This window comes from Semicossyphus pulcher, unplaced genomic scaffold (genome assembly GCF_022749685.1).
Source record: "Semicossyphus pulcher isolate SPU_LCO1_2020_fin unplaced genomic scaffold, fSemPul1.0.p SCAF_7, whole genome shotgun sequence".
In the NCBI taxonomy this organism is placed as follows: Eukaryota; Metazoa; Chordata; class Actinopteri; order Labriformes; family Labridae; genus Semicossyphus; species Semicossyphus pulcher.
The window spans coordinates 30,142,501-30,164,037 of record NW_027211748.1 but is presented as its reverse complement, the minus strand read 5'-3'; the positions used below and the strand labels follow the sequence as shown (position 1 = coordinate 30,164,037).

General features: G+C 41.8%; 1 protein-coding gene across 1 annotated transcript in view; it reads right to left on the bottom strand.

Annotated features, from left to right (window-relative positions):
* Positions 1–16,903: 16,903 nt before the first annotated feature.
* Positions 16,904–21,537, bottom strand: part of LOC138611620 (uncharacterized) — a 4,698-nt gene continuing 64 nt past the window's right edge. The window contains exons 2-6 of the mRNA XM_069684797.1: positions 21,345–21,452; positions 19,916–20,005; positions 17,943–18,251; positions 17,767–17,841; positions 16,904–17,546 (exon numbers count right to left, since the gene is read on the bottom strand). Of these exons, the coding sequence (XP_069540898.1) occupies positions 17,398–17,546; positions 17,767–17,841; positions 17,943–18,251; positions 19,916–20,005; positions 21,345–21,452 (731 nt within the window). The 3' untranslated portion in view covers positions 16,904–17,397. The remainder of the gene's footprint in view (positions 17,547–17,766; positions 17,842–17,942; positions 18,252–19,915; positions 20,006–21,344; positions 21,453–21,537) is intronic.

Below are 21,537 nucleotides of genomic sequence, written 5' to 3'. Positions count from 1 at the left end.
AAGGTGTGCAGGCTAGGCTATTGGTTAAAAATCCACGAGCTTTTTATGTGCCTTGCAGTGCTCATACCCTAAATCTGACAGTCTCAGATGCGGCTAAAGCATCAACGGATGCCTCCTGTTTTTTTGGAAACGTGGAGAAGGTGTACAATTTGTTCGCTGGGTCCACTCAAAGGTGGGCCATCTTACAGAAGTACGTTGACCTCACCCTCAAGTCCTGGAGTGAGACGCGCTGGGAAAGCCGCATTAAAAGCATTGAAGCTTTGCGCTACCAAGCAGAGAAGGTGAGGGAAGCCCTGCTAGAAGTTAGAAATAATGCGACTGACTCTGTAGTGGCAGTTGAAGCCAACTCCCTTGCTGAAGAAATAGGTTCATTTAGATTTCAGATTTGCTGTGTTGTCTGGTTTGACATCCTGTCTAAAATTAACATCACTAGCAAGCTTCTACAGTCAAGCAACATTCAGCTTGATGTAGCTGTTAACCTTGTCCATAAGAACAAAAGCGAACTCATCAGTTACAGAAAAACAGGCTTCTGTGATGCACAGACATCTGCAAAAGAAATTTGTGAGCAGATGAACACTGAAGCAGTGCTGAAAGAGAAGCGATTGCGTTCTACAAAAAGGCACTTTGCCCATGAGGCTGCAGATGAGCCTATAGCGGATGCTATGAAGAGGCTAGAAGTGTCCTTTTTTAATGCTGTAGTGGACTGCAGCATTCAGTCTTTGGAGGATAGATTTAAGTCTCTAAGTGAGGTTAAAGAAAACTTTGGAGTGCTGCTCAATTTTAGGGAGCTAGATCAAAAGGTTCGGAGGGACCAGTGTAAGGTTCTTGGGGAAAAACTCTCTTGTGGAGAGGAGGCTGATGTTGATGGTAGCGCACTGGCTGTAGAGATTGAGAGTCTTCCTGAACTTCCCCAAACTAGGATGACCGCCCTTGAGCTTCTCACATACCTCTCACACAATGAGATGTGTGAGCTTTACCCAAATCTTTGGGTAGCTCTCAGGATAGCCTGCACTCTGCCTGTGACAGTTGCCTCAGCAGAGAGGAGCTTTTCCAAGCTCAAATTGATCAAAACATACCTGAGATCCTCAGTTGCCCAGGAAAGACTAAGTGGACTTGCTGTTATTAGCATTAATAACAAAGTTGGCCAAGCAATACCATACAATGATGTCATCAGTGACTTTGCCTCCAGAAAAGCTAGGAAGGAAAGATTTTGAGGACAGTTACACTGTATTGAGACTGTGAAAATATGATTATTTCTCAACTGTTTTCAACAATAATTGTCACTGTTGAACCCTTGATGTTATTATGTTTCTGATTTCTCAGCTTTGTCATTATTTTAGCAAATAATTTATTTGATATGTTTTGTGACAGTTTGTTTTTAGTTAATAAAAGAGTAAAGTCAAAGTTAAAAGTTTTAAAAGCAAAAGTGGAATACTGAGGCACTTTTATTATTTAAGTATCTATTCTTTTTGGAACATTTTATTTTTGATTATATTAATGTTTGTCTGTTTTGGTTTTATTTTGTACTTGAAGATTGCTAATTTAATTCATTTTAATTTGAAAAACAAGTCATTAAACTGGTTTACTTGTTTACAACAAATGCAATCTCTGCTGTTGTATTTTGTCATTTTTCAATTCGAGTTCAGTAAACCACACTTAGTACTTCACTTTGAATATGAAAGTTTAAAATACATTTGTGATTTTAGTACCCTCTAAGGTTAAAAGGTGACTGGTTTGGTGTAAATAACAACTATATTAATACAGGGGTCTACCAAGCCCAGGGGGCCAGAGGTCTAGAGGGGCCAGGAGCCCCAAAACATGGGGGCGGTGGGGGGGTCCTTATGCATCTGTGCCCAGGGGGACAGTAGTTCATAATCCGTCACTGTAGTAATACAATTTATAATGTAAAGTTATAGTGTGACATTTGTGTCAATAATTGTCAAGCGCAGGTGACTCCGCGGTGGTGGGAGGGGGGCCCCCAAATCAAATTCTGCTTAGGGCCCCCAAAAGGCTTGGGCCGGCCCTGCGGATTATCATGACCACGGGCCCTGGACACAAACTCGCCACGGGCCCCTGCCTACACACGCAAAGCGCGCAAAGGCGGTCTTCCCATTACGCACATAACAACACCGGGCAACACACAACCTCACAATATTACTGTCCTTTTAGGTCTGTTTTGTTTGGCACCTGCCATGTACAGGACAATATACATATTATGGGAGAGACAGCAAGCTCAAATAGCCAGCCCTTGCAGTATTATGGAGTAAAACACACCTTAATTAAAATATAACCACCTAAAACAAGTCGTGAAAGTAATAAAGGCAACATGAATGAACATCAGTAAAGAGCCACAGCTACGACCACACAAAACCACAGTGAAACTACTCACCTAAACCATCGGCATTTTCCTGGCCTTCTTCCAGGAAAAGTCCTTGATAAGGTCATCAAAGTCCAACTCTCGGACCAGTTCGGCCTCTATGGCCATGAGCGACAAACTGTGAAGGCGTCTCTGGGTCATTTTTTATCCTGGCCATTTGAGAAAATGACCGTTCTCCCTCGCAGTTTGTGACAGGAAGCGTCAGATACAGTCTTACGGCAATGTACACATTAGGAAATGTTGACTGTAATCCACAATCCAGTTTTGTTGTAAGACATCTCGATGGAGGCACATTCTGTCCGTCTGATCTGATGAAAGATCTGAAGTGAATCAGTTCATTTCCAAGACTGCTGTCCAAGTCAGCGGGATAGGCAAAGGCAAGTGTGTTCGCTTTGTCCATTAACTAACGGTCAGATGTGTTTTCCGGCATGAAAAGAACAACAAACAGATCACACAGGTGCTTGTATGCATCAATTCTGTGGCTGAGACAGCTGACTAACTTATCGACACGTTGAATGTTTCTATTCGGAATTTGCTTTTCCCATCAAATGCCGCATCTTTTCCTGCGCTGTCATCCTCAAATCGTTTGCGCTTTCTGGTGCGCTGGAGGTCATATTTGTACGTCTGGCACACGCCTGGCACAGATAAGGCTTCCTTTTCAAAGTCTGTGAAAAGACCTCTCTGTGCTGATACAAAATCACGCAGAGATATAAGAAGGCGCACAGCTGTCATGAGCTCTATGTCCGCCTTTTGGAGCTGTGAACTTGTCAGTTGGAATCGAGTCAGAATGCTATTCCAGAAATTAGCCATGAATGCAGTTTCCAGTTTATTTAATGTTACAGCGAGTGTGCTGGCCTCACTTCGGGTGTCTCTTTTCTCAGTTTCATCTTCAGCTATGCTCTCTAATGCCTCCCTTATCTTAACGTAGTTTTGCCAAAGAGCTTTAGTCGAGTCAGCTCGGCAGCTCCCCCGAGTGTTTGACAGTGATTTTAATGTTAAGTCTATATGAATATCAGAGTTCTGAAAAACTCGCTCCCACCTGTGAGTGGAGGCAGCGCAGAATGTGTACAAGGATTGCAGTAAATCAAAATACTGTCCCACTTCTAGACTGCTTACCTCTATGCTGTTTACACCCACTACATTTAAAGAACGGGCAGCACAAGGCACATAGTGGATTAATGGGTTTCTTTGCTTCCAATGTGCCTGTAGTCCGTTGTACCGGCCCGACATGTTGCTGGCATTAGCGAATGATTGGCCTCTACAATTAGATAAGTCCAGCCCAAGATTCTCCACATGGCAGTCACACAATCTGCCAGACTTTGGCCTGTATGGCTCTGAACTGGCTCAGATGCCAGGAAACGCTCCACTATGTCGCCTTGCTTGCTAACAAATCTGCAGATAAATGTTAACTGATCAACATGAGAGAGGTCGGGAGTGGAATCTACAATGACAGAGAAATATTTTGCATCTCGGAGCTCTTCTGCAATTACTTGCCTGGTTTTTTCTCCCATCATGTCGATGAACTCCTCACATATTGTTGACGACAGATATGAGACGCTCCCTCTGCCCTTCTGACCATATGTTTTAATATGCTCGGCCAGAAATGGGTCAAATTGGGATATTAACTCTAATATCCCCAAATAGTTGCCGTTATGTGGCGATCCAAGGAGCTCGTCATTCCCTCTGAATGCCAGTCCTCTTTCTCCTAAAAACTTGATCACTGCCACTACACGTCGCAGAACATCCCTCCAATATTCCCTCACATCCGAAGTTTGCTTTCTCAGGGCTGAGTCGATTGTGCCAGTTCCACTCATCCTCTGCATCAGTGTCAGCGTGTTGGACGTATGGACTGGGCTCCTCTCATGTTCTGAAATGCGATGCGGATGTTTCCAGTCGCAAAAAACGTCCACAAATGCATTCTTTGTTGCCCTGAAAAGTCTGCAGGCAAAGCAAAACACACGTCCAGTTGATGGTGAATACACCACCCATTCTCGTGGTGCTAGTTGTTCATTTGGCAGTCGACTGCACATCATGTCATTGGTTAATGAACGAACCCGACCACCTAGACCGCAGTCTCTTGTCGATGCGGGGTATTTTGCTCGTCTGTTGTGAAACGAAGAGGGCCCTCTTTCGATGAGAACACTCTTTACTTTGTCCCTGGATATATTTCCCCACAGCGCAGGATCAGTAACAGTGTCACACCAGGAGTCTTCATCATCATCCCTCTGCTGTACGGCACTCTCAGGTTCCTTCCCGGCCGCTAACATCTCATCCTCCGCTGGCGATGTAAGAGGACTTAGCTCAGGCTGACCTGGCTCGGCCGCCTGGCCCCTGCTACTGCTGCCCGCCGTAGCACTGCCAGCATTGTCCGCTGCGGTGTCCGTAGGAGGCAGCGCCGCTCCACCACTACCAAACGTCTCCGGTGAGATTGAGCTAGCAGTGTTAGCATCCTGCAGGTCGTCCCGGTGAGTTGTAGTACTGGCACCGCTGCTATGAGTACCATCATCTTGCCTCACTTTTCTGGTGAAAAATGTTGAGATAGATGGAATTTGCTGCACCAAAGCGGCTCTTTGGCTTCTTTTTCTTTCCTCTCTTTTCATTTAGCTGATCCACTGAGCGCCCGCTTCTCCACTTTGAAATCGCGCTGTATGTTTGACCCCCAGCGTAGGTACTTACGTCATTGTGTCATCACACATTACTGATTTAATCTTATAATTTCTAAAACATTGCAATGATTTTATTATCATACATTTTCAAAACCACATTCATTCCAATATTTTTTTTAAATTGTACCAAAAAAAACAACAACTCTGAAGGCCAAGGGCCCCTATTGGCTCTGGGGCCCTGGGCACACGCCCACTTTGCCCATGCGGTACTCCGTCTATGGCGCTAGGGTTAGGCTGCTGATCAGTGAATGTGTTCCTGTTATTAGTGGAACCTCGTCCCGGTGCTGTTTAACGCTGTGGCCACATGAACAGACCGTTCGTGGTGAGGTTGTGCGTTTGGCGACAGGAAGTAGGATGCGGCCTACTTGCAGCCCTCAAGTCTGTTTGTAGTCACTGAACCAAGTGTGGTAAAAGTAGGAGGAGTTTGTTTTGTAAAAAAAAAAAAAGAAAATAGACTTTAAAGTCCCAAATAATATTAAATACGTACATGAAAACACACCGCATTTATCTGGTTTCCCGTGTTCTTTATATTAGAATAAATATCACAGAACAAAAAGTCATCACACTGTCAGTGTTTCCTAATATGGTGCATCCCGACTATCAGGGCAGGAATATGTCACATCTCCTCTGTGAAGCCAGTCCACCATCTTCTAAACTCAGATATCTTGATGCCATTAGAGGACAAAACCACTGAGTGAGGATATTAAAGGGAAAGTCTTAGATTACTTGCCCAAATATTCTTTATGGCTCAGACTCAGGTTGCTCTGTTCACTCACAGCTCCAAACAGGGCAGGTTACTCCTCCCAAAACACATGAAGGCCTTTACCTCAGTGGTTCTCAAACTTTTTCAGTCATTCCCCACTTTGGACAAGGGGGAATTTTCAAGCCCCACCTGCCCCCATCGGCCCATCACAATGCGAATGAAATACGCCAAGCTTAACATTTTCAAGTAACATCATGTTGTATCTAAATTCTAACTCAATAACATCAAATTAAACCAAGTTCAACAATAGAGAAAATAAAAGTGCCACTTTGCAATCTGTTAAAAAAAAGAAAAGAAGAGAAATGCATTTGGCAAGACAGGTGAGCAAGTGAACATATGATTCTTATCCCTGCATTAGTGGCTGCAATGAGCCTGTTTTGCATTGCACATCTTTTCAAAGCGGGGTTGCAGGCTTGATACTGCCACTCTCAAGTCATGCTCAATGTTCAGCTGAGATCTGTACTTTGTTTTCAGTGAAGCAACAGCTGAAAAGCCCATCTCACAGAGATATGATGTGGCAAAGGGAAGAAGAATGCACACAGCTCTCTGCCCGATGAGCGGATACTCCCTCTCCACTCCAAACCAGAATTCACTAAGAGTCTGAGCTTTAAACCTCAGCCTCAGGGTGGAGTCAGATGTCATCTCAATAAACTGGTCCTCCTCAGCAGACCTAAAATCAGCAGGTGCTGCAGACAGAATATAAATAAATAGGCTTACTTTATTTGTCATTGCATAAGAAACACAAAGAAATCTGTTTGACAACAATCCATTCCAGTTAGTAAGTAGCATACAACATAAATAAAATGCATGTATAATATATGAATATAATATTCAATAAAATGTCAAAATACCAACCTGCTGCATTGAATGGATCCATAACCCAGGCATACTGAGCACTGTTGTTTGGGAAGCATTTTTGAAACAATCCTCTCAGGGAAGAGATGTGCTGCTTAATACATGGGATCACTGCGGTGGCTCCAGAATCAGTGGTTTCAGCAACTTCAGTCAGGTTCTCAAAGACATCTATGTTTTGCTGATCGAGGCGCCTGCCCCATACCTCGAGCTTTCGGGAGAATGCAGTGATCTTGTCTGCCAGGTGAGGTAGGTGCTTGTCTTTGCCTTGAAGCTGAAGATTTAATTCATTCAGCTTGCCAAACACATCGCTGAGGTAGGCCAGTTTAAACAGAAATTGTTCGTCACTGAACTTGCTTGCAGCCTCATACATGCGCTCCTCCTCCAAGAACATCCGAATCTCTGCCCTGAGCTCAAAGACGCGCGACAGCACTTTGCCCCGGGAGAGCCACCTTGCTTCACTGTGAAACAGCACAGATGTGTGATCAGCTCCCATTTCCTCACAAAGTTCGGAGAACAGTCGCGCTTTCAGGGGTCGGGTTTTGATAAAATTTACCACGCTCACAACTTCTGTCAAAACCTCATTTAGTTCAGGGCTGAGCTGCCTTGACGCGAGCGCTTCCCTGTGAATGACAGTGCGTCCAGTGCTCATCTGGCGCAACCCTCTTTATTAGTGCCTGCAGCCCGTTTCTTGACCCTGCCGTGGTCTGTGCGCCATCAGAGCAAAAGCCCACACAGTTTTCCCATTTAAGGCGGTGTTCTTTGAGGTAACTGTCCATGATCTTAAACAGCTCATCAGCTGTGGCTCTATTTTTTATGTATTTGCAAAACAGCAACTCCTCGCACAGTGACTCGCAATTCACAAAGCGGACGTACGAGATGAACAAGCAGTCTTTATTGCTGTCAGTAGCTTCGTCCACTTGTAATGCAAAACGACTTTCTTTTAATTTTTCTATGAGCTGTTCCTCAAGATCACTTGAAATGTCGCATATACGTCTCGCAACTGTGTCGTTTGACAGGGGGACAGCTTTTAATTTTGCTGCGCTTGTCTCGTCAAGCATAATTGACACCATGTCTAGAGCAGCGGGGAGAATGAGCTGCTCAGCAATTGTGTGTGGTTTTTTGCATTGTGCAATTCTGTATGCAACTCTCTATGAAGCCATTTGTGCTTTACTGTTTACTGATGCAGCTTTTACCATGCGATTCTCCTGTTGACGGTATTCTGCCAGTTTTCTTTGAAAGAAATCAAGTGGCTTATTGACGTGGCTGGGGTGTGTGGTCTCTAGGTGTCTTCTTAATTTGTTGGGTCTCATGCTGTCTGCTGCTAGCGGTTTAAGACACAGAACACACATGGGTCTCTCCTCTGCCCCCACCGCCGTTGCCGTGAATCCAAGAGCAAGATACCCTTCATCATATTTTCTTTTCGGTTGGCTTTTTGGTTGATTAGGCCCGTCTGGTTTGTGTCTCTCTGCTGGCGCTGGCTCGACAACTTTTGAGGTCCGTGTCACAAATTTATCCATGTTGTGTTATTGCCCACACTAGCCTGCTACCCATCGGCGCGAAAGTTTGTTCCACTACAATTAATATGCCGACGTTAATCATTATTTTGGCACTTTGGTTCCAGGTTACATTTTTCTCGGGGTCTCATATCTAATGTTCTTTTAATTTAGGCTGCATGTAGGCTAGTAATGATTACTTTGTTTGTGGGTGTTTTGTTTTGAATGTATGATCTTTGTTGTCATTAAAGAAAGGCATTGATAAAGCAGACATCCCAACCTGCAAAAAGGCATTTCAGGGAGGTTCGTTCCGGGGGGGGGTTTCCTGTTACACTTGGTGTCGCCCCCGGGGGTGGGCGTGTGGGTGATCGGTCTAATAACCGGCAACACACAGCTATAAGGACGCTTTGCTCTCACACGCGCTGCATTTATAGTCACACAAACACACACGCGCAGTCACTCTCTAGTCTAGTGTGTGGTCTTGCTCCAGATTCCGGGAGATAGGATCTCATTTGCGGGTGTCAGGGAGCCGCTATCAATATGCGGGAGACTGCTGGAACTTCCGGGAGAGTTGGGATGTCTGGATAAAGATAGGCATAAAAAGGAAAATTTCCTCCCGTTTGGCGCGCCCCACCTGTCACGTCTCTATTCCCCACCAGTGGGGCGTGCCCCACACTTTGAGAACCGCGGCTTTACCTCATCTTCACTCCGATTTTGCACAAGGAACACATTAGTATCTTTAAACATCTTTTCCCTGCTAAGATGTGTTTCCTTACATTGACAATAGAGTAAATTGAGCTAGAGTCACGTTTTGATTAGAGTACCCCTTTTCATTCCTTAATACTGCAATATAATACTGATACCGCCAAAAGGAGAACAAAAACATGATATAAATTTGAGGTCATATCCCCCACCACATTGTTGAGTTATGTTTCATGTTTAAGAACTTTGCATTCAGAATTTAAAATAGACATGTTTGAGGAAAATGCTGGATCTGTTGCATTCATTGACGTAGAGGAGCGTCATTGGTTCCCTTTTGTCATCATTTTCTGTCGCTTTAAACTGCTCGGGTCAACTTGAGATGTTTCATTTGAATTTGAAAGAGTTTTTCATGAATCTGCTTCCCTCTCAAAGTGTACTAGATTGATGCATCTCCTCGGATCATAGGGTTAAAGTGTTTGGAATCCCCCCATCATAGTTTGACAAAGTAGGGGCCCCCAAACAGCATCTTGCATAGGGCCCCCACAAAGCTAGAAACAGCCCTGTTGGGGAGACACTCTGCTTGCCACCTTTTGCTCCCTGAAGTGTTTATCTACCAGACATATGGGGACCAAGATTCCCTTAACCACCTTACAGGTACCATGTTCTGGCTTACCTGTCCTAGTGGGGACCATGTCTTTCTCCTGTCAAGGTGTTTCTCAGGCAGGGTCTCTGTAAGTGTTGATCCCCAGAGAAGGCTCTTTCCCTGTTGGGGAGACACTTTGTTTGTCCCCCTTTCCCTCACCTTTTGTATCTGTCTTTCTTTCTGGGATCATGTTCTGGCTTACCTGCCCTTTTAGGGACCGCGTCCTTTTAACATCATGGGTCTTGTCAGGCAGAGTCTTTTTCAGTGGTTAACCTCAGAGAAGGCTCTCTTTTTTTCTCAGGGAGAATGTCCAATTATAAACTTTTATTTCCTTCTGTCTGTTTGTGTAAGTGTTGGTAAATGTGGTATACGGGGACCTTACAGGGGCCGTAACCTGGCAAACGGGTACCATGTTGTGCAACTCCCATGATATCTTCATCTCCCCTCATGGGACACCCTCTGCTTCCCCGCTCCCTGTCATGACCCTTATTTTCCTTGGAGACTGTAAGGACTGGTTAAGGTGGTATACAGGGACCGTTGCCTGAAACATGAGGAGCATGTTTTGTGACTCCAGTTCTCCCTCCATGTGTTTTCTCAAGTGGACTTTATCCAAGTTTTACTCCCCTGAAAATGCTCTCTTCCCTGAGAGGAGACCCTCTGCTCGTCCCCCTCTCCTGTCATGGCCCTTTTTTGACCGAATGCGTTTTTCCCAGAGAAGGAATCAGCCTTACGGGGACCATGTTCCCATTTAACTAACATTATGGGGACCATGGCCCAGTACTCCCATTCCCCTGTCATAGGTCTTCTGAGGTGAAGTTAATATAAGTGTTGTCACAGCCCGGCTCTTAGACTGCGACAAAAACGGGAGACACATGGGTATACTAATCAAAGAATTCATTTATTTACAACATAAATAATGAAAACCAACAAAAACAAGTAGATATGAATAATCTGTAAAGTCAGTCGTGTGGGGTGTGGATGGGTGTAAATGTGTTGCATGGATGTTGTTGTGTAAAAACAAAGAAGAACAAACAAAAGAGCAACGCAGAGGTGTGTGGTGATAGGAGGTCTGCCCAGAGACTGACTGCTGCTGCTGCTGCTCTGGCTTAAATACATGAGACACACCGGGCCCAGGTGTGTCCCATTCTCCTGATTAGCCTGCCACCAGGTCTGCAGTCCTGGAGACAGAGAGCAAAACAGCAGTAGAGCCTACCAAGTAGAGGGGCCGTGACACCCCCCCCCCCCCATAAGAACGGGGTCCTACCGGAACCCCGGCAGGAAACAACCAAAACCTTAAAGTAAACAAATAACTTTATAATAACGATAAGCAAATATTACCATTAATAAATTGTGCTCAAAACAAATTGAGTAAATAAACTGTTACCACGCTCCTGGGTCTCTCCAACACGGCCACTCTGCTCTACCTTTTACTCAGCAACTCCTGGCGCCTGGAGAAGCAAATTTAAGAGCTTGAAGGGAAAGCAAGAGGAGAAGGGAGGAGACCAGCAAGTTGGAAACAGAAAATCAAAAAACAAATTCAAAAGCATCGGGTTCTAGACCAGACGTGAGCGAACAAATATTTAAACTTTAAGAGCAATTCTTTGTTGTTTTTTAATGCTCTGACATATGGTTATGCCAGCAATTCGCTCTCTTTTTAGGCTTACTGAATGAGGTTTGTGCCATTTTGCCTCTTCCTGTGGTCCTCGCAACAGTACCTGTTGAGGCCATGGAATATGCCTGAAAACATTCAGCCTGTTCTGAAAGACAAGGTGGGAAGGTTAGCACAGGCAATGAAGGAACATCAGCCCAGACACAGCTACCTGCCAAATCATTTCCCAGAATGACTGCAATACCCTCAATGGGCAGTGCGGGGCGCAAACCCATCTTGACCTCACCCCTCACCAAACCACAGTCTAGCACCAACTTATGCAGTGGAACTGGAAAAACTTCCATACCCATACCACGGACAGAGACAAAGTCCCCTGTTTTACTTTTGTTGGAAAATGGCAGAACTGAAGCCAAAACAAATGAATCCAAGGAACCAGTATCCCTCAGGATCTTAACTGGCACCTTTGCCGAACCACCAACCAACGACAGGAAACCATCAGACACAAACGGAAGGTAATCTGAAAGCTTACCCTTACTACCCGTTTTCACATCTACCTGGCCACAAGACAGAGCAGAACTTGGGACAGTTCGAACAGACACAGCCAGCGCTGAAGGTTTCACATACCCATCCCCGGTACGCTTGCTTTTAGCCCTTAAAACAGGACATTCTGCTTTCCAGTGCCCATATTCCTTACAATAGTTACACATTCCATCAGACTGACCTCCTGGAAGTCTTTCTGACCTAGCAGCCAGATCACCTGACCACTTTGCTGAATGAACCTTGACACCAGCATCAAAAGCCTTGGACTCAAAGTCAACCTTATGCGTCAGGACATACTCATCTGCAAGTGCAGCAGCCTCTGCAGCAGTTTTGACCTTGCGCTCATTTATATAGGTAGCAACATTGCTTGGCAGAGTATTTTTAAACTGTTCCAAAACTACAAGACTACACAAGTCATCAAATGTTTGTACCTCTAGAGCCATACACCACCGATTAAAATGAGTTACTAACTCCCTCGCAAACTCCATATTAGTCTGCTGACTTGACTTTTCAGACATCCTAAACCTTTGCCTGTAAGCCTCCGGCACCAACTCGTATGCCTTCAACACAGCCTTTTTAACCGAAGAATAACTTTGGCTTTCACTCACAGGAAGGGAACAGTAAGCTTCTTGAGCCTTGCCAGTTAACACACATTGTAATAAGAGAGTACGCTCAGAATAAGGCCACTTTCTACTGTCAGCTACACGCTCAAACAATGAAAAGAAAGTGTCTGGATCATTCTCACAGAACTTTGGGACCAAACGCAAATTGCTCGCCACATCAAACCGTGGTGACAACTCAGGAGATACGGATGAAACATTAAACATAGAGTCCGCTGTGACCCTACCATCACGAATCAGACTTAGTTTATACTGCTCCAACGCGAGTGTTTTAAGTTCTGTCTCATGCCTCAGTTTTTCTACCGCCCATTTTTCATTCTCAACCTGTTGCTGAATCCTACTGTGCTCCATCTGCAACAACAGAAGTTCCTTTTGCTGCTCAAAAGTTAAGCTAGAACTCAAACCAGCAACACCAGAAACAGAACCAACAGGGGGCGCAATCACTTTGAGAACTCCATCTTCAAACAAATTAGCCTTCAAGATGGATTTTATGTTCTCCTTCATACATTTATCACCAACATCCATTCTGAAGTGCTCTGCAATTTTCAAAAGCTGCTCTCGACTACAATGCTCCAAAACCTCCTCTGAAGGTGCTTTCAAAAAGTCCTCAACCCCTGCCATAACAAAACCAATTACTACACTGCACAACACTTACAAGCAAAAGTATGCTATATAACATGAGCATTCAGACAGCCAAATTCACAGCAAACAAAGTCAGAGCCATTCCCACTAACTGCCTAACAAAAAAATAGCTAAACTCCCCCCTTAGTCTTCAGGTAGCTAATTGCGGTGGGTACTGATGCACCGATAGCCCGCTGGACGTCAAGGCAACCAGAAACTGGCGACTTGTCAGTTACCACGGATGTGCTCCCGAGACAACCGCTCTAGCCACGTTCACTACCACACTACAAATCCCCCCAAACGAGTTCGGAAGGGAAAACGTCCTTCAGCCTAACCAGGGAAGAAGCGCTGACAAAACTAAGTTCAATGTGTAATGGCTAACCTGTACTCAAAAGTCACCTAATTCACCAAAGTACACACACACTACCCAAAATCAAACAACCTATAGTTCCAAATCACAAAAACAACACTGACAACCTAAAGGCTTAATTACTTACAGCACATTATACCCATTTAAAGGGTCTCCCTGTAGTGCTTTCAACATTTTCTTACAAACAGCAAACTCTGGACATGTGGTACCAACACACCAGAGATAAATCTCCACTGATTACACAGTTCAAATAACAAACTCACAAAGGCAAAACAGTGGACAAAAGCACTACCCAAACTTACCAGGAACACTTCAGCAAAAAGGACGAGCCCCCATTTGTCACAGCCCGGCTCTTAGACTGCGACAAAAACGGGAGACACATGGGTATACTAATCAAAGAATTCATTTATTTACAACATAAATAATCAAAACCAACAAAAACATGTAGATATGAATAATCTGTAAAGTCAGTCGTGTGGGGTGCGGATGGGTGTAAATGTGTTGCATGGATGTTGTGTAAAAACAAAGAAGAACAAACAAAAGAGCAACGCAGAGGTGTGTGGTGATAGGAGGTCTGCCCAGAGACTGACTGCTGCTGCTGCTCTGGCTTAAATACATGAGACACACCGGGCCCAGGTGTGTCCCATTCACCTGATTAGCCTGCCACCAGGTCTGCAGTCCTGGAGACAGAGAGCAAAACAGCAGTAGAGCCTACCAAGTAGAGGGGCCGTGACAGTGTTTATCCCCTTTGAATGCCCCTCTGCCCATCCCCCTCTCTGTGTCATCAGCCTTTGTGTGTGTGTGTGTGTGTGTGTGTGTGTTTGTGTGTGTGTGTTTGTGTGTGTACGTTACCCATGGATCTTCTTTAAGTCTTTAACACAACAGAATGGTATCTCACATATGAGACCCTCTGCTCTCTCCCCTCTCCTGTCATTGGCCTTTTTTCCACTCCCATTTTTTGTATTTATCCACCAGCCTTACAGGGACCATGTTCCTGCTTACCTGCACTAGTGGGGACCATATCCTTTCCCATCAGGGTTCTTCTCAGGTCAAGTTCTTCTCAAGTGTTTATTTCCAGTGAAGACTCTCTCCCTTTAGGGAGGACCCTCTGCTGACCCCCCCTCTTTACGACCCTACATGTTTATTTCTGTGCTGTGCACATGTTCAGTAACTCTGTTGTACTGTGTTGTCTTTCCAATGCAGGAATAAAATAGTTTCACAATATAGAAATCTAAGTGTTCTTATTTCCATTATAGTAGAAAGAGGAATGTGAAACCCTGAATAACCATCAGCAGTGATGCAGTTCGTTGTTGCAGCCACTAGGGGGCGGCAGTGTGAAGGTTTTCTTCACAACAGCACAGAACAGACAGAAGTACAGTCTTACACACTGTACGAGCTGATCACTACAGTGAACAATAAAACGATCATTGTTATATAATATGTAAATCTTTAAAGGTAGTGGCAACTATAATATGATAAACAGGAGATAGTTAACTTTATCAGTCAGTTCTAAAAATGAAGTAAAAGTATAAATAAATAAAGCTGATGACTTTTTTCTGCTATTTATTAGGCAACTGTTAAACCTGTTGATTAATAACCATTAATAAATAGTTAATTTTCCCAAACAAGCTGCAGTTTGTTGTTTTTATTTTGTATCACAGAAATTACAATTTATTATTCTTTAAAATTAATTGTAGAATATGTCAAGTAAAGTAACTGCAGACAAAATGAACATTAATGATCACACACTCTTTTAAAACATTTTAAACTGATTACCCGGCAACTAAGAACATGTTGAAATCTTGTTGGAAAAATCTATTCAAACTCATATTAAACTGCAAATGTTGAAAGTATGCTTTTAATATTTGAACAGCAAAAAAATATTCTGACTTGACCAAAATTCAGGCAGCACGAAATAAAATATGGGAAATATAATATGATAAAACATACTGTATTGTATTGTTTCGAATGATTTAATTTAATATCCTAATTACTTATCTTGGCCAAACAAATTTAAATGATAAATTATCAATGTAAAAAGGACAAATATATATTTATGCAGTTTCATAGACGTATATATTTAAAGCAGAAGTGGGATCATAAGTTCACAATTATTGTTTTTATAGCAGTTTACAGTGTGAAAAAAATGTGTGATCCAAAATGAAAAAAATAAAATGTGTGAAAAAATGTTTTATGTTCCATAAAATATAAATGATTAAATGAAGAAACAGAAACTTTAAAAAAAATATTATTTATTTAACAGTTTTTCAGAAGGGAAGTGTCATCTCTACAAGTATGGGTCAAAAGAACGACAACAAGAAACAATAAAAAGAATAACTGTGAAATGAACAAGAAGATGAAGGTTAGACAATGAAAGTAAGCATACAAAAACATATAGTTCAACATAAAAAGTAACAATTACAATAATAATGCATGTGGGTCTAGTCATTCATATAGATATAGGCATGTATGTATGTATTATTCTTTAATCCAGTTTTAATGATTAAAACTTTACTATGAAACAAATGATGATGTTAATTCAACTTTTTGTTTAATTTCAGGATAATTATTACAAAAGGGAAAAATATATAATGTAACCTTTAAGTCTCACTTTAATTTATATTGATAATGATCTTTATTTTAGTAATAAAACAACAGTTTTTGGACGACAGTGGAGCTCTATGGCACAGAGGAAAGAGATTCATCTGGCTGTGATACACACTTAACACTGTCAGTGATTTTGATGATGCAAAATATGTATATAGACTAAATATTATCAGCATCATTCTTTAATCCTTGTTTAATGATAAAAGGGGATGTGAGGAGTATCAATAAATTAAAACCCAGGAAAAAGAAAAGAGGATCAAAGCATCAGCAAATTTAAAGGAGTTTATTTACAAACTGAAGCAAAAATAATTTATTAAACAACTGAAAACAAACTTCTATAACTAAAAACAAGAGAGAAGTTGATCCATCTTGTCAAACACAATTCAACCAAAGAAACACGAAGGCCTTGAACACACACTCCTTCCACAGAGTTAAACTATTACAATCGACGTCTGACCCACACACACACACACACACACACACACCATATATATAATGTTACCTTCAAAGTCTCACTTTAATTTATATTGATGATGATCTTGTTATGTGTCAGATGTGTTGCTAGTGATAAGTTGTATTATTTAAGGACAGTAAGGACGATGTCATTCATTTTGTTTAACATTAGAGTTTATTGTAAGTCTCATTTCTTTTAGTTTCCTGTTTGCACTTTGAGTTTCTGAATCCAAAACGAAACATGAACACCAAGTGTAAACTCTGAGGTGAACCTTTGAAATCGGAGAAATATCCATAAATAAACTCCACAGACGCGGCCTCCAGGTGGGTCGTCACTGTTTGTCTTTGGGCTCAGTGAGAAAAAGGGTTCCTGAGTGTGTTCAGCAGCAGACATGAATCTGCCTCAGTGGTTATTAGGACTCATAAAAAACTGTTTGCAGCTAATCGACACTTCCTTCCTGCAGCAGACGGGCTGTGTGGGTTTCTGCTCTGCAGCTTTCTCACCGTTAGCTGAGGTTATTCACATCAACAACAGGACGACAGTTTAAACCATGGACTCTGGTTAAAGCATCATTCCAGGAACTTGAGTTTGATTTCCGAGCTCAGCACAAACTGTCTCAGCTTTTTATAATCTGTGAGAGAAACATTTCAAACTGTGAACTCAGAGCTGAGAAGCTGAAATAAAAAGACATGTTCAACCTGCAGTCTGCTCTTAATCTGTTTAAAGACCTCACACTAATTATTGTAGTGATAATTATTTTAGTTTGTTTTGTTGTATTGATTCTGTAAGTGTCAGAGTTTAATGACTGATCCCAACATGTAACATAAAACAACATATTAGAACATGTGGGAAAAGATCAAAGCGTGCAACATCAATAGACACAACAAGTTTATTGAGAAAGTTACAGAGAATTAAAAAAAACCTGCTGCACTCTGAATATTGTATTAAAAAGAAACACAAGCAGATCAATCATCTATTATACAAATAAGACTTTTTTTACATGTTTAACTGCTGATGAAGCTTTAAATGAGGTGAATTGATGAGATTTGATTGTGAGAAAGGTCGAGCAGAAAACAGTCAGTCAGCATGTGTGCTGTTGATGGACGGTCCCTTGTTTGTGAGGCTCCTCAGCAGACAGAGTCCACAGCAGTACACCAGACTCTTCACTATCAGCACCGTGTACAGCAGCACGAGCAGCTTCACCCTGCACTGAGACTGGAAGGACACTGACACACACGCAGACGGACAGGTCATTCATCTCTTTGTGCAAATTCAGTCTCTGTTTACATTTTATTATAATATGATCAGATTTCATCATTAGAATTAGCAGTTTAACTATTTATCAAGTTGTTAAAGCTGACTAAACTAGATGTCTTCCTCTGCTGCTTTGCTGAACATCACAGAACATTGGAGCTGTTCATGCAGAGAGGCAGAAGGTGATCTTACAGTCAGCCTGCTGCACAGCCAGCAGGTCTACCGGCTCTCTCTCTGGAGGACAGGAGGCTGCAGGAGCTGGAACCTCTGTTAAAGACAAGGAGTCCAAAAGAAATGTCAGTCCTCTGCTCCAGCGTCTCCACATGAAGCTGAATCACTGCTGAACACAGACACCAAGCCTTCATCACCTTGTTCTCTTTGGGCCTCCACTGTGCCCCCCTGGTGCCGCACGGAGCAGACGTATTTATATGTGCTGTTCTCTCTCTGATGGATCAGCAAGATGGCGGCGGTGCGTCCCGACTCTCTGAGCTCCAGCTGCTCTCCCTCAGCAGGGGGCAGCTCCTCCAGAGGACCGTCCTCCGCTCGTCTTCTCCAGGAGATCTGGACCAGAGGAGGAAACATGGCTGAGGCCACACACAGCAGGGAGCTCTTCCCCTCCAGCTGGGCTGTGGGTGCTGCCGGGTACACGCTCACCACGGGCTTCACTACCTGCTCGTCTGAAGCAGCACACACACACACACACACACACACACACACACACACACACACACACACACACACACACAATACAGCACAGTCAGCACATAAACTGTGTTCACCTGCATATCAAACAGTTATCTGCTGATGTCATTATACAGGTAACACATACACATGAAACACAATTGTCATTGTCATTATTACAATATGAACAGCTCGTTATATAAACTCTAACATGTACTCAACTATAAGCACTGAAAAAAACTGATTCTGAATCATTTTTAATAAAAATACAATAAATAAATTAACATGAGAAGTTCAGATTTATTAAAGACAGACAGGAACAAAATAACAATATAACACAATCAGCTAATATACCTTTATACAATATAAAATACTTTGTATTAATGTTAATGTAATTATTATAAGTTATTTACATTCACACTAAATACAATCAGCATTTTAACAACATTATGTATAACTTATTATAGATTTATGATCATGTAATTTACTCTCATTGTTGAAGAATCAAATCAATAAAACAATAAGTTAAAAGTGTTTTTAATCACAATTTAAAATTTAGACTCAAAACTTCAATGAAAGTTTGGATGTCAAATAATAAAAAATACAGATATTATATAAGATAAAATATTATTGATCCCAGAGCAGAAGAACCAAATATTATAATAATATATAATAAATATAATATTGTATGTATTGTTAAAGAATCTAATGTGTGTAAGAACTAATATAAAATCTAATTTACTATCCAACATATATTTACTGTTCTATATATTTAAGATACAAACATGTTTCTGTTTGAGCCGTTAAACATCATCCTGTTAATTAAATAATAAAATACACATTGGAATACATTAACAGTAAAAGTATAGTAATATTATATTAAATATCTTTCTGGCTAATTATATCAATAAATCTTCCACTTAAAGACGCATGCACGATCATATGAGACACAATTGTCATGAGGTTCATTTTAATGATTAAACATGATTAAATATTTAAAGTTATGTGGTTTTAAAAATGTAATAAACTGATAGATTTCAAAGTTTGTAATTTCATACATAATCTTGTTTTCACAAAACAAGCTGAGTTACTGAGATGATCAAACACAGTTTATTTGTAACATTATATATATTAACTTTACACACTGCCTTATACTGTTCATTGGTAAATAACTCTTATGTATTTAACTCTTTTGCATCTTTTTTTGTATTTAACTTTATTCTGCCAATTCTATTTAATTCTGGCATTCATATTTAAATCCCCGTAGATCCACTTCTCAGCATTTCATCTTTGTCTCTTATTGTTTTGTATATAGAATGCACATGTTGGACATTTTTCTGACTTCTATTCTATGCCATATATTTCCCTTTGCTGTCTCTGTGTCAGAGCGACTGTAACAAAGTGGGGATTAATAAAGTATTTCTGATTGTGATGAAACCTTTTCTTTTAAACTCAGGTTCATCCAGTGCAGAAATGTAGAATAACTTTAGATGTGAATTTAAATTTAAATAGATATTTTAAGGGATCATGAACCTTTTTAATGTTATCACAGCTGTGTGGCTGAATTGTCTGCTAAATATGAAAACAACAACAACATGTAAAGACTGAAACACAGAAAATAATAAAACAAAAAACTGTAGTTATGAATGTTTGTTCTTACCTGTTACAATCAGTTTAGTTCCAGAGCCAAAGATTAAGTATCTGTCTCCTCCTTCCCACAGTGAAACAGACTGATACAAAAACCTGTGTGCTGCTCAAAGTGTCTGCTGACATGAACGAGTCCAAATGATGAAGCAGGATCATATTTCAGCTCTGTGATGTGTTTTTATCTGATGTAAGACACTTTATTTACTGTGCAATATATATTATCTACTGTGCAACATTTTAATGTGCAATATACACACATTGTTTGACTTGATGCATGTTTATATGTTACTGTGGTGCCTGAATGTCGCTCACTTAAGGTGAAGCATTCCTTAACTTTATTGTACATTGTATAAAGACAATAAAGGTTTTCTATTGTTCTTTATTCTATTGTAAAGTTCACATCAACATGACTGTCTCTTCTGTTAGTGTCTCTTTAGACACCAGCAGTGTTGCTCTGTGGAAGCTAATGTCTGTCTGTCCACGACTTTAGTCCACATGGATCGGACCTGGACCAGAGGATGGATGGATCTGTACACATTCTTGGTCCCCTGAGGATTCATTCATTCATTCATTCATTCATTCATTCATTCATTCACTGTGTGGATTCTGACGTTTCCTTTAGCGCCACCAGCAGGTCAGTGTTTTCAGCTCAGAGTGAAATATCTCAGCTGTTGGATGGATGAACATTTAATGTGATCACACATTCATGTTCCCCTCAGGATGAACTGGACTCTAATTTTTCTCTTCATTCATCTTGTTTGCTCTGTTTTGTTTACCATGATATTAATTTCAATTTGTGCTGCAGCTGCAAGAATAAGTTTCAAGTTCCCTTCAGTAACAAAACATGTGAGCAACAAATGAAGTGACTGTAACACACAGATGTAATCCTAGTCAGATCTGTCGTTCACTGATGATGCAGCAGTGATATTATAAACCTGAGTTTGTGCGTTTCCACAGGCGGGGATCTGTCAGCTGCAGCTGAGTGGACTTTAGTCTGGATTATGAGTTCACTTCTTTATATCTGTCTGATATCAGAGTTTGCTCTGAGTCTGTAAAATATGACCACCTGCTGTCAGAACACTTGTTCATGTTTGTGATTGGTCATATGCTGCAGACTCCGCCCCTTTATGTGAATGAGCTCACAGAAACACTTTGGTTGACTTACTGAGCGTGCTCATCAATTAGTCTGAACCCGTCGGCCTCGCTGGTCACGTGTTGTCGAGAATGAGGATTCATTCAATCCAACCAGCTCCTCACAAGGACTTTAATGAACAGCTCATCACTAAAGGTGGATGATTGTCACATGACGAGGGGAAAGGTGTTCAAAGGGGCCGCTTGGTCTGCTGGGAAAGGTATCCCAGCATGCTTTGAGCAGCCAATCAGCTGCTTGCAATACACAATCAGTGGGAGTGAGTTTGCTTTCAGTGCACACACGGCCTCACCGAGCTGATAACCAGCGTGGCGACCTCCTTTGTATGGGTTACTGACTCGTGATAAACAAAAGGGTTTGGGTATGTTGAACTTGTTCTGTAGTTCAGGCCTCAGGGCACCTGGTGGGCGGAGTCAGGTCATGAGGAGATCAGGCTCACCTTGCTGCTCACCATTGTTACGTGCCGGCCGCTCTATTGCTCTCTC